This window comes from Aquarana catesbeiana, linkage group LG02 (genome assembly GCF_042186555.1).
Source record: "Aquarana catesbeiana isolate 2022-GZ linkage group LG02, ASM4218655v1, whole genome shotgun sequence".
NCBI lineage: Eukaryota > Metazoa > Chordata > Amphibia > Anura > Ranidae > Aquarana > Aquarana catesbeiana.
Window position 1 is genome coordinate 13,457,459 of NC_133325.1, and position 12,970 is coordinate 13,470,428.

A 12,970-nucleotide genomic window follows, 5' to 3' on the forward strand; every position below is an offset into this window, starting at 1 on the left:
AAGACTGGCTTGCTGGCTCTTGGGACACAGGCTGGCTTGCTGGCTCTCGAGACACAGGCTGGCTTGCTGGCTCTCAGGACACAGGCTGGTTGGCTTGCTGGCTCTCGGGACACAGGCTGGTTGGCTTGCTGGCTCTCGGGACACAGGCTGGTTGGCTTGCTGGCTCTCGGGACACAGGCTGGTTGGCGTGCTGGCTCTCGGGACACAGGCTGGTTGGCTTGCTGGCTCTCGGGACACAGGCTGGTTGGCTTGCTGGCTCTCGGGACATAGGCTGGTTGGCTTGCTGGCTCTTAGGACACAGGCTGGTTGGCTTGCTGGCTCTCGGGACACAGGCTGGTTGCTAGCTCTCGGGACACAGGATAGCTTGCTGGCTCTCGGGACACAGCATAGCTTGCTGGCTCTCGGGACAAAGGCTGTCTTGCTTGCTCTAAGGACACAGGCTGGCTTGCTGGCTTTCGGGACACAGGCTGGCTTGCTCGTTCTCGGGACAAAGGCTGGCTTGCTTGTTCTCAGTACTAAGGCTGGCTTGCTCGCACTCGGGACACAGGCTGGCTTGCTGGCTCTCGGGACACAGGCTGGCTTGCTGGCTCTTGGGACACAGTCTGGGTGGCTTGCTGGCTCTCGGGACACAGGCTGGCTGGCTTGCTGGCTCTTGGGGAACAGGCTAACTTGCTGGCTCTCGGGACACAGGCTAGCTTGCTGGCTCTCAGGACACAGGCTAGGTTGCTGGCTCTCGAAACACAGGCTGTCTTGCTCGCTCTAAGGACACAGAATGGCTGGCTGGCTCTCGGGACACAGGCTGGCTTGCTCGCTCTTGGGACACAGGCTGGCTTGCTCGTTCTCGGGACACAGACTGGCTTGCTCACTCTTGGGACACAGGCTGGCTTGCTGGCTCTCGGGACACAGGCTGGCTTGCTGGCTCTTGGGACACAGGCTGGTTGGCTTGCTGGCTCTCAGGACACAGGCTGGTTGGCTTGCTGGCTCTCGGGACACAGGCTAGCCTGCTGGCTCTTGGGACACAGGCTGGTTGCTAGCTCTCGGGACACAGGATAGCTTGCTGGCTCTCGGTGACAAAGGCTGTCTTGCTTGCTATAAGGACACAGAATGGCTGGCTGGCTCTCGGGACACAGGCTGGCTTGCTCGCTCTCGGGACAAAGGCTGGCTTCCTCGCTCTCGGGACACAGGCTGGCTTGCTGGCTCTCGGGACACAGGATAGCTTGCTGGCTCTCGGGACAAAGGCTGGCTTGCTCGCTCCAAGGACACAGGCTGGCTTGCTGGCTCTTGGGACACAGGCTGGCTTGCTGGCTCTTGGGACACAGGCTGGCTTGCTGGCTCTCTGGACACAGGCTGGCTTGCTGGCTCTTGGGACACAGGCTGGTTGGCTTGCTGGCTCTCAGGACACAGGCTGGTTGGCTTGCTGGCTCTCAGGACACACGCTGGTTGGCTTGCTGGTTCTTGGGACACAGGCTGGTTGGCTTGCTGGCTCTCGGGACATAGGCTGGTTGGCTTGCTGGCTCTCAGGACACAGGCTGGTTGGCTTGCTGGCTCTTGGGACATAGGCTGGTTGGCTTGCTGGCTCTTGGGACATAGGCTGGTTGGCTTGCTGGCTCTCAGGATACAGGCTGGTTGGCTTGCTGGTTCTCGGGACACAGGCTGGTTGGCTTGCTGGCTCTCGGGACATAGGCTGGTTGGCTTGCTGGCTCTCAGGACACAGGCTGGTTGGCTTGCTGGCTCTCGGGACACAGGCTGGTTGCTAGCTCTCGGGACACAGGATAGCTTGCTGGCTCTCGAAACACAGCATAGCCTGCTGGCTCTCGGGACAAAGGCTGTCTTGCTCGCTCTAAGGACACAGAATGGCTGGCTGGCTCTCAGGACACAGGCTGGCTTGCTCGCTCTTGGGACACAGGCTGGCTTGCTCGTTCTCGGGACACAGACTGGCTTGCTCACTCTTGGGACACAGGCTGGCTTGCTCGCTCTCGGGACACAGGCTGGCTTGCTGGCTCTCAGGACACAGGCTGGCTGGCTGGCACTCGGGACACAGGCTGGCTTGCTCGCTCTCGGGACACAGGCTGGCTTGCTCGCTCTCGGGACACAGGCTGGCTTGCTCGCTCTCGGGACACAGGCTGGCTTGCTGGCTCTCGGGACACAGGCTGGCTTGCCAGCTCTCTGGACACAGGATAGCTTGCTGGCTCTTGGGACAAAGGCTGGCTTGCTCGCTCTAAGGACACAGGCTGGCTTGCTGGCTCTCAGGACACAGGCTGGTTGGCTTGCTGGCTCTTGGGACATAGGCTGGTAGGCTTGCTGGCTCTCAGGACACAGGCTGGTTGGCTTGCTGGTTCTTAGGACACAGGCTGGTTGGCTTGCTGGCTCTCGGGACATAGGCTGGTTGGCTTGCTGGCTCCCAGGACACAGGCTGGTTGGCTTGCTGGCTTTCGGGACACAGGCTGGTTGCTAGCTCTCGGGACACAGGATAGCTTGCTGGCTCTCGGGACAAAGCATAGCTTGCTGGCTCTCGGGACAAAGGCTGTCTTGCTCGCTCTAAGGACACAGGCTGGCTTGCTGGCTCTCGGGACACAGGCTGGCTTGCTCGTTCTCGGGACACAGGCTGGCTTGCTGGCTCTCGGGACACAGGCTGGCTTGCTGGCTCTTGGGACACAGGCTGGTTGGCTTGCTGGATCTCGGGACACAGGCTGGCTGGCTGGCTTGTTCGCTCTCGGGACACAGGCTAGTTTGCTGGCTCTCGGGACACAGGCTGGCTGGCCCTCAGGACACAATCTGGTTGGCTGGCTCTCGGGACACAGGCTGGCTGGCCCTCAGGACACAATCTGGTTGGCTTGCTGGCTCTCAGGACAAAGACTGGCTTGCTAGCTCTCGGGACACAGGCTGGCTTGCTGGCTCTTGGGACACAGGCTGGCTTGCTGGCTCTCGGGACACAGGCTGGCTTGCTAGCTCTCGGGACACAGGATAGCTTGCTGGCTCTCGGGACAAAGGCTGGCTTGCTCGCTCTAAGGACACAGGCTGGCTTGCTGACTCTCGGGACACAGGCTGGCTTGCTCGTTCTCGGGACACAGGCTGGCTTGCTCTTCTCGGGACAAAGGCTGGCTTGCTCGCTCTCGGGACACAGGCTGGCTTGCTGGCTCTCAGATCACAGGCTGGCTTGCTGGCTCTTGGGACACAGGCTGGTTGGCTTGCTGGCTCTCGGGACATAGGCTGTTTGGCTTGCTGGCTCTCAGGAAACAGGCTGGTTGGCTTGCTGGCTCTTGGGACATAGGCTGGTTGGCTTGCTGGGTCTCGGGACATAGGCTGGTTGGCTTGCTGGCTCTCAGGACACAGGCTGGTTGGCTTGCTGGCTCTCGGGACACAGGCTGGTTGCTAGCTCTCGGGACACAGGATAGCTTGCTGGCTCTCGGGACACAGCATAGCTTGCTGGCTCTCGGGACAAAGGCTGTCTTGCTCGCTCTAAGGACACAGGCTGGCTTGCTGGCTCTCGGGACACAGGCTGGCTTGCTCGTTCTCGGGTCACAGGCTGGCTTGCTTGTTCTCGGGACAAAGGCTGGCTTGCTCGCTCTCGGGACACAGGCTGGCTTGCTGGCTCTCGGGACACAGGCTGGCTTGCTGGCTCTTGGGACACAAGCTGGTTGGCTTGCTGGATCTCGGGACACAGGCTGGCTGGCTGGCTGGCTTGCTCGCTCTCAGGACACAGGCTAGTTTGCTGGCTCTCGAGACACAGGCTGGCTGGCCCTCAGGACACAGTCTGGTTGGCTTGCTGGCTCTCAGGACAAAGACTGGCTTGCTAGCTCTCGGGACACAGGCTGGCTTGCTGGCTCTTGGGACACAGGCTGGCTTGCTGGCTCTTGGGACACAGGCTGGCTTGCTGGCTCTCGAGACACAGGCTGGCTGGCTTGCTGGCTCTCGGGGAACAGGCTAGCTTGCTGGCTCTCGGGACACAGGCTAGCTTGCTGGCTCTCGGGACACAGGCTAGCTTGCTGGCTCTCGGGACACAGGCTAGCTTGCTGGCTCTCGGGACACAGGCTAGCTTGCTGGCTCTCGGGACACAGGATGGCTGGCTGGCTCTCAGGACACAGGCTGGCTTGCTCGCTCTTGGGACACAAGCTGGCTTGCTCGCTCTCGGGACACAGGCTGGCTTGCTGGCTCTAAGGACACAGGCTGGCTGGCTCTCGGGACACAGGCTGGCTTGCTCGCTCTCGGGACAAAGGCTGGCTTGCTCGCTCTCGGGACACAGGCTGGCTTGCTCGCTCTCGGGACACAGGCTGGCTTGCTCGCTCTTGGGACACAGGCTGGTTTGCTTGTTCTCGGGACACAGGCTGGCTTGCTCGTTCTTGGGACAAAGGCTGGCTTGCTGGCTCTCGGGACACAGGCTGGCTTGCTTGTTCTCGGGACAAAGGCTGGCTTGCCCACTCTCGGGACACAGGCTGGTTGGCTTGCTGGATCTCGGGACACAGGCTGGCTGGCTTGCTCGCTCTCAGGACGCAGGCTAGCTTGCTGGCTCTCGGGACACAGGCTGGCTGGCCCTCAGGACACAGTCTGGTTGGCTTGCTGGCTCTCAGGACAAAGACTGGTTTGCTAGCTCTCGGGACACAGGCTGGCTTGCTGGCTCTCGGGACACAGGCTGGCTTGCTGGCTCTCGGGACACAGGCTGGCTTGCTGGCTCTCGGGACACAGGCTGGCTTGCTGGCTCTCGGGACACAGGCTGGCTTGCTGGCTCTCGGGACACAGGCTGGCTTGCTAGCTCTCGGGACACAGGCTGGCTTGCTAGCTCTCTGGACACAGAATAGCTTGCCGGCTCTCTGGACAAAGGCTGGTTTGCTCGCTCTAAGGACACAGGCTGGCTTGCTGACTCTCGGGACACAGGCTAGCTTGCTCGTTCTTGGGACACAAGCTGGCTTGCTCGTTCTCGGGACAAAGGCTGGCTTGCTCGCTCCCGGGACACAGGCTGGCTGGCTCTCGGGACACAGGCTGGCTGGCTGGCTCTCGGGACACAGGCTGGCTGGCTGGCTCTCGGGACACAGGCTGGCTGGCTGGCTCTCGGGGCAAAGGCTGGCTTGCTCGGGACACAGGCTGGCTTGCTGGCTCTCGGGACACAGGCTAGCTTGCTGGCTCTCGGGAAACAGGCTAGCTTGCTGGCTCTCGGGACACAGGCTAGCTTGCTGGCTCTCGGGACACAAGCTGGCTTGCTTGTTCTCGGGACACAGGCTGGCTTGCTTGTTCTTGGGACAAAGGCTGGCTTGCTCGCTCTCGGGACATAGGCTGGCTTGCTGGCTCTCGGGACACAGGCTGGCTGGCCCTCAGGACACAGTCTGGTTGGCTTGCTGGCTCTCAGGACAAAGACTGGCTTGCTAGCTCTCGGGACACAGGCTGGCTTGCTGGCTCTCGGGACACAGGCTGGCTTGCTGGCTCTCGGGACACAGGCTGGTTGGTTTGCTGGCTCTCGGGACACAGGCTGGCTGGCTTGCTTGCTCTCGGGACACAGGCTGGCTGGCTTGCTCGCTCTCATGACACAGGCTAGCTTCCTGGCTCTCGGGACACAGGCTAGCTTGCTGGCTCTCGGGACACAGGCTAGCTTGCTGGCTCTCGGGACACAGGCTGGCTTGCTGGCTCTCGGGACACAGGCTGGCTTGCTGGCTCTCGGGACACAGGATGGCTGGCTGGCTCTCGGGACACAGGCTAGCTTGCTGGCTCTCGGGACACAGGCTAGCTTGCTGGCTCTCGGGACACAAGCTGGCTTGCTCGTTCTTGGGACAAAGGCTGGCTTGCTCGCTCTCAGGACACAGGCTGGCTTGCTGGCTCTCGGGACACAGGCTGGCTGGCCCTCAGGACACAGTCTGGTTGGCTTTCTGGCTCTCAGGACAAAGACTGGCTTGCTAGCTCTCGGGACACAGGCTGGCTTGCTGGCTCTCGGGACACAGGCTGGTTTGTTGGCTCTCGGGACACAGGCTGGCTTGCTCGCTCTCGGGACACAGGCTGGCTTGCTGGCTCTCGGGACACAGGCTGGCTGGCCCTCAGGACACAGTCTGGTTGGCTTGCTGGCTCTCAGGACAAAGACTGGCTTGCTAGCTCTTGGGACACAGGCTGGCTTGCTGGCTCTCGGGACACAGGCTGGCTTGCTGGCTCTCGGGACACAGGCTGGCTTGCTGGCTCTCGGGACACAGGCTGGCTTGCTGGCTCTCGGGACACAGGATGGCTGGCTGGCTCTCGGGACACAGGCTAGCTTGCTGGCTCTCGGGACACAGGCTAGCTTGCTGGCTCTCGGGACACAAGCTGGCTTGCTCGTTCTTGGGACAAAGACTGGCTTGCTAGCTCTCGGGACACAGGCTGGCTTGTTGGCTCTCGGGACACAGGCTGGCTTGCTGGCTCTCGGGACACAGTCTGGTTGGCTTTCTGGCTCTCGGGACACAGGCTGGCTTGTTGGCTCTCGGGACACAGGCTGGCTTGCTGGCTCTCGGGACACAGTCTGGTTGGCTTTCTGGCTCTCGGGACACAGGCTGGCTTGTTGGCTCTCGGGACACAGGCTGGCTTGCTAGCTCTCGGGACACAGAATAGCTTGCTGGCTCTCGGGACAAAGGCTGGCTTGCTCGCTCTAAGGACACAGGCTGGCTTGTTGACTCTCGGGACACAGGCTGGCTTGCTCGTTCTTGGGACACAGGCTGGCTTGCTGGCTCTCAGGACACAGGCTAGCTTGCTGGCTCTAGGGACACAGGCTAGCTTGCTGGCTCTCGGGACACAAGCTGGCTTGCTCGTTCTTGGATCAAAGGCTGGCTTGCTCGCTCTCGGGACACAGGCTGGCTTGCTGGCTCTTGGGACACAGGATGGCTGGCTGGCTCTCGGGACACAGGCTAGCTTGCTGGCTCTTGGGACACAGGCTAGCTTGCTGGCTCTCGGGACACAGGCTAGCTTGCTGGCTCTCGGGACACAAGCTGGCTTGCTCGTTCTTGGATCAAAGGCTGGCTTGCTCGCTCTCGGGACACAGGCTGGCTTGCTGGCTCTCGGGACACAGGCTGGCTGGCCCCTCAGGACACAGTCTGGTTGGCTTTCTGGCTCTCAGGACAAAGACTGGCTTGCTAGCTCTCGGGACACAGGCTGGCTCTCGGGACACAGGCTGGTTTGCTGGCTCTCGGGACACAGGCTGGCTTGTTGGCTCTCGGGACACAGGCTGGCTTGCTCGCTCTCGGGACACAGGCTGGCTTGCTGGCTCTCGGGACACAGGCTGGCTGGCCCTCAGGACACAGTCTGGTTGGCTTGCTGGCTCTCAGGACAAAGACTGGCTTGCTAGCTCTTGGGACACAGGCTGGCTTGCTGGCTCTCGGGACACAGGCTGGCTTGCTGGCTCTCGGGACACAGGCTGGCTTGCTGGCTCTCGGGACACAGGCTGGCTTGCTGGCTCTCGGGACACAGGCTGGCTTGCTGGCTCTCGGGACACAGGCTGGCTTGCTGGCTCTCGGGACACAGGATGGCTGGCTGGCTCTCGGGACACAGGCTAGCTTGCTGGCTCTCGGGACACAGGCTAGCTTGCTGGCTCTTGGGACACAAGCTGGCTTGCTCGTTCTTGGGACAAAGACTGGCTTGCTAGCTCTCGGGACACAGCCTGGCTTGCTGGCTCTCGGGACACAGGCTGGCTTGCTGGCTCTCGGGACACAGTCTGGTTGGCTTTCTGGCTCTCGGGACACAGGCTGGCTTGTTGGCTCTCGGGACACAGGCTGGCTTGCTGGCTCTCGGGACACAGGCTGGCTTGCTAGCTCTCGGGACACAGAATAGCTTGCTGGCTCTCGGGACAAAGGCTGGCTTGCTCGCTCTAAGGACACAGGCTGGCTTGCTGACTCTCGGGACACAGGCTGGCTTGCTCGTTCTTGGGACACAGGCTGGCTTGCTGGCTCTCGGGACACAGGCTAGCTTGCTGGCTCTAGGGACACAGGCTAGCTTGCTGGCTCTCGGGACACAAGCTGGCTTGCTTGTTCTCGGGACACAGGCTGGCTTGCTTGTTCTTGGGACAAAGGCTGGCTTGCTCGCTCTCGGGACAAAGGCTGGCTTGCTCGCTCTAAGGACACAGGCTGGCTTGCTGACTCTCGGGACACAGGCTGGCTTGCTCATTCTTGGGACACAGGCTGGCTTGCTCGTTCTCGGGACAAAGGCTGGCTTGCTCGCTCTCGGGACACAGGCTGGCTGGCTGGCTCTCGGGACACAGGCTGGCTGGCTGGCTCTCGGGACACAGGCTGGCTTGCTCGCTCTCGGGGCAAAGGCTGGCTTGCTCGCTCTCGGGACACAGGCTGGCTTGCTGGCTCTCGGGACACAGGCTAGCTTGCTGGCTCTCGGGACACAGGCTAACTTGCTGGCTCTCGGGACACAAGCTGGCTTGCTTGTTCTCGGGACACAGGCTGGCTTGCTTGTTCTTGGGACAAAGGCTGGCTTGCTCGCTCTCGGGACACAGGCTGGCTTGCTGGCTCTCGGGACACAGGCTGGCTGGCCCTCAGGACACAGTCTGGTTGGCTTGCTGGCTCTCAGAACAAAGACTGGCTTGCTAGCTCTCGGGACACAGGCTGGCTTGCTGGCTCTCGGGACACAGGCTGGCTTGCTGGCTCTCGGGACACAGGCTGGCTTGCTGGCTCTCGGGACACAGGCTGGCTTGCTAGCTCTCGGGACACAGGATAGCTTGCTGGCTCTCGGGAAAAAAGGTTGGTTTGCTCGCTCTAAGGACACAGGCTGGCTTGCTCGTTCTTGGACACAGGCTGGCTTGCTTGTTCTCGGGACAAAGGCTGGCTTGCTCGCTCTCGGGACACAGGCTGGCTTGCTGGCTCTCGGGACACAGGCTGGCTTGCTCACTCTCGGGACACAGGCTGGTTGGTTTGCTGGCTCTCGGGACACAGGCTGGCTGGCTTGCTCGCTCTCATGACACAGGCTAGCTTGCTGGCTCTCGGGACACAGGCTGGCTGGTCCTCAGGACACAGTCTGGGTGGCTTCCTGGCTCTCGGGACACAGGCTCTCTGGCTTGCTGGCTCTCGGGGAACAGGCTAACTTGCTGGCTCTCGGGACACAGGCTAGCTTGCTGGCTCTCGGGACACAGGCTAGCTTGCTGGCTCTCGGGACACAGGCTGGCTTGCTGGCTCTCGGGACACAGGCTGGCTTGCTGGCTCTTGGGACACAGGATGGCTGGCTGGCTCTCGGGACACAGGCTAGCTTGCTGGCTCTCGTGACACAGGCTAGCTTGCTGGCTCTCGGGACACAAGCTGGCTTGCTCGTTCTCGGGACACAGGCTGGCTTGCTCGTTCTTGGGACAAAGGCTGGCTTGCTCGCTCTCGGGACACAGGCTGGCTTGCTGGCTCTCGGGACACAGGCTGGCTGGCCCTCAGGACACAGTCTGGTTGGCTTGCTGGCTCTCAGGACAAAGACTGGCTTGCTAGCTCTCGGGACACAGGCTGGCTTGCTGGCTCTCGGGACACAGGCTGGCTTGCTGGCTCTTGGGACACAGGCTGGCTTGCTGGTCCTCAGGACACAGTCTGGGTGGCTTCCTGGCTCTCGGGACACAGGCTGTCTGGCTTGCTGGCTCTCGGGGAACAGGCTAACTTGCTGGCTCTCGGGACACAGACTAGCTTGCTGGCTCTCGGGACACAGGCTAGCTTGCTGGCTCTCGGGACACAGGCTGGCTGGCTGGCTCTCGGGACACAGGCTGGCTGGCTGGCTCTCGGGACACAGGCTAGCTTGCTGGCTCTCGGGACACAGGCTAGCTTGCTGGCTCTGGGGACACAAGCTGGCTTGCTCGTTCTCGGGACACAGGCTGGCTTGCTCGTTCTTGGGACAAAGGCTGGCTTGCTCGCTCTCGGGACACAGGCTGGCTTGATGGCTCTCGGGACACAGGCTGGCTTGCTCGTTCTCGGGACAAAGGCTAGCTTGCTCGCTCTCGGGACACAGGCTGGCTTGATGGCTCTCGGGACACAGGTTGGCTTGCTCGCTCTCGGAACACACATTGGCTGTTCCCAGGACACAGATTAGCACATTGGGTGGAGAAGTTGGATCCTCTCCAGATAGTACAGTAGATGTAATGTGTAGAACTGGTTGTGGAATGTGGTGTGGTGTCTGGCAGGGTGTGCCGTGTACAGATGTGCGGAGAGTTTGTACACTTACTATCCCAGTCCTGTGTGCTGAGCTCTGTATATTATTATTATTTAGGGTACTTATATAGCGCTGTCAATTTACGCAGCGCTTTTACATATACATTGTACATTCACATTGGTCTCTGCCCTCCAGGAGCTTACACTCTAAGGTCCCTAACTCACATTCACATAATGTATACAATGTGTATGGTGTCACCCACTCTCGGACTCACCGACACGCAGGCATCGAGTGTCAGCTGTGCGGCCCACCACGCCTCGTTCTCCCTGGGGATGGCGGTGCAGGGGGAGGGGGGTCCCAGTGCGGATCAGTTAAAAAGTTTTCTGAGTTAAAGTTTCTTCTTCCTGTATGAGAGAGAAGAGGATCCAATCAGAGGGAAGTGTCAGCAAAACCTTCGACTACGACACGCCGATTAACCCTTCCACTGCTGGAGGAGTGTCACACATCGCTCTGCCTCCCCCAGGATTAACCCTTCCCCAGGATTAACCCTACCACTGCTAGAGGAGTGTCACATCGCTCTGCCCCCCCCCCCCCCCCCGGATTCACCCTTCCATTGCTGGTGGAGTGTCACACATTGCTCTGCCCCCCCCCCCAGGATTAACCCTTCCACTGCTGAAGGAGTGTCACACATCGCTCTGCCCCCCCAGGATTAACCTTTCCACTGCTGGAGAAGTGTCAGACATCGCTCTGCCCCCCCAGCATTAACCCTTCCACTGCTGGAGAAGTGTCAGACATCGCTCTGCCCCCCCTAGGATTAACCCTACCACTGCTGGAGGAGTGTCACACAGTTTTCTGAGTTAAAGTTTCTTCTTCCTGTATGAGAGAGAAGAGGAGCCAATCAGAGGGAAGTGTCAGCAAAACCTCCGACTACGACACGCCGATTAACCCTTCCACTGCTAGAGGAGTGTCACACATCACTCTGCCTCCCCCAGGATTAACCCTTCCACTGCTGGAGGAGTGTCACATTGCTCTGGACCCCCCCCCCCCAGGATTAACCCTTCCACCACTGGCAGTGTCACACATCACTCTGCCCCCCCCAAGATTAACCCTTCCATTGTTGGTGGAGAGTCACACATTGCCCCCCCCAGGATTGATCCTTCCACTGCTGGAGGAGTGTCCCATCGCTCTGCCCCCCCCCCCCGGATTAACCCTTCCATTGCTGGTGGAGTGTCACACATTGCCCTTCCCCCCCAGGATTAACCCTTTCACTGCTGGAGGAGTGTCACACATCGCTCTGTCCCCCCAGGATTAACCCTTCCACTGCTGGAGAAGTGTCAGACATCGCTCTGCCCCCCCAGGATTAACCCTACCACTGCTGGAGGAGTGTCACATTGCTCTGGACCCCCCCCCCAGGATTAACCCTTCCACCACTGGCAGTGTCACACATCACTTTGCCCCCCCCCCCCAGGATTAATCCTTCCACTGCTGGAGGAGTGTCCCATCGCTCTTCCCCCGTCCCCCAGGATTAACCCTTCCATTGCTGGTGGAGTGTCACACATTGCCCTCCCCCCCCCAGGATAAATCCTTCCACTGCTGGAGGCGTGTCCCATCGCTCTGCCCCCGCCCCCCAGGATTAACCCTTCCATTGCTGGTGGAGTCACACATTGCCCCCCCCCCCCAGGATTAACCCTTCCACTGCTGGAGGAGTGTCACATTGCTCTGGACCCCTCCAGGATTAACCCTTCCACTGCTGGAGGAGTGTCGCACATCGCTCTGCCCCCCCAGGATTAACCCTTCAATTGCTGGTGGAGTGTCACACATCGCTCTGCCCTACCCAGAATTAACCTTTCCACTGCTGGAGAAGTGTCAGACATCGCTCTGCCCCTCCTAGGATTAACCCTACCACTGCTGGAGGAGTGTCACACATTGCTCTGCCCCCCTCCCCCCAGGATGAATCCTTCCACCACTGGCAGAGTGTCACACATCACTCTGCACCCCCACCAGGATTAACCCTTCCACTGCTGGAGGAATGTCGCACATTGCTCTGCCCCGCCCAGGATTAACCCCCTCATTGCTGGTAGAGTGTCACACATCACACTGCCCCCCCCAGGATTAACCCTTCCACTGCTGGAGGAGTGTCGCACATCGCTCGCCCCCCCCAGGATTAACCCTTCCACTGCTGGAGGAATGTCGCACATTGCTCTGCCCCGCCCAGGATTAACCCCCTCATTGCTGGCAGAGTGTCACACATCACACTGCCCCCCTCCAGGATTAACCCTTCCACTGCTGGAGGAGTGTCGCACATCGCTCGCCCCCCCAGGATTAACCCTTCCACTGCTGGAGGAGTGTCGCACATCACTCTACCCCCCCCAGGACTCTACCCCACCAGGATAAACCCTTCCACTGCTGGAGGAGTGTTACACATTACTCTGCCCCCCCAGGATTAACCCTTCCACTGCTGGATGAGTGTCACATTGCTCTTCCCCACGCCCAGAATTAACCTTTCCACTGCTGGAGGAGTGTCACATCGCTCTGCCCCCCCCCCCAGGATTAACCCTTTCACTGCTGGAGGAGTGTCACATCGCTCTGCCCCCAAGAATTAACCCTTCCACTGCTGGAGGAGTGTGACACATCCCTCTGCCCCCCCCCCCCCAGAATTAACCCTTCCACTGCTGGAGGAGTGTCACATTGCTCTGGACCCCCCCCAGGATTAAACCTTGCACTGCTGGAGGAGTGTCACACATCGCTCTGCCCCCCCAGGATTAACCTTTCCACTGCTGGAGAAGTGTCAGACATCGCTCTGCCCCCCCAGCATTAACCCTTCCACTGCTGGAGAAGTGTCAGACATCGCTCTGCCCCCCCTAGGATTAACCCTACCACTGCTGGAGGAGTGTCACACAGTTTTCTG

At 60.5% G+C, this 12,970-nt stretch overlaps 1 protein-coding gene across 4 annotated transcripts in view; it reads right to left on the minus strand.

Annotated features, from left to right (window-relative positions):
- The window catches only part of LOC141126650 (ecto-ADP-ribosyltransferase 5-like), a 51,716-nt gene extending 40,674 nt beyond the window's left edge, over window positions 1–11,042 (minus strand). The window contains exons 1-2 of one of the 4 annotated variants that reach the window (XM_073612591.1): window positions 10,887–11,042; window positions 10,337–10,466 (exon numbers count right to left, since the gene is read on the minus strand). In XM_073612591.1, the coding sequence (XP_073468692.1) occupies window positions 10,337–10,350 (14 nt within the window). In that variant the 5' untranslated portion in view covers window positions 10,351–10,466; window positions 10,887–11,042. Of the gene's footprint in view, window positions 1–10,336; window positions 10,467–10,776 lie in introns of all 4 variants that reach the window. The other 3 variants (XM_073612594.1, XM_073612593.1, XM_073612592.1) reach the window with 3 other exon arrangements.
- Window positions 11,043–12,970: the final 1,928 nt, after the last annotated feature.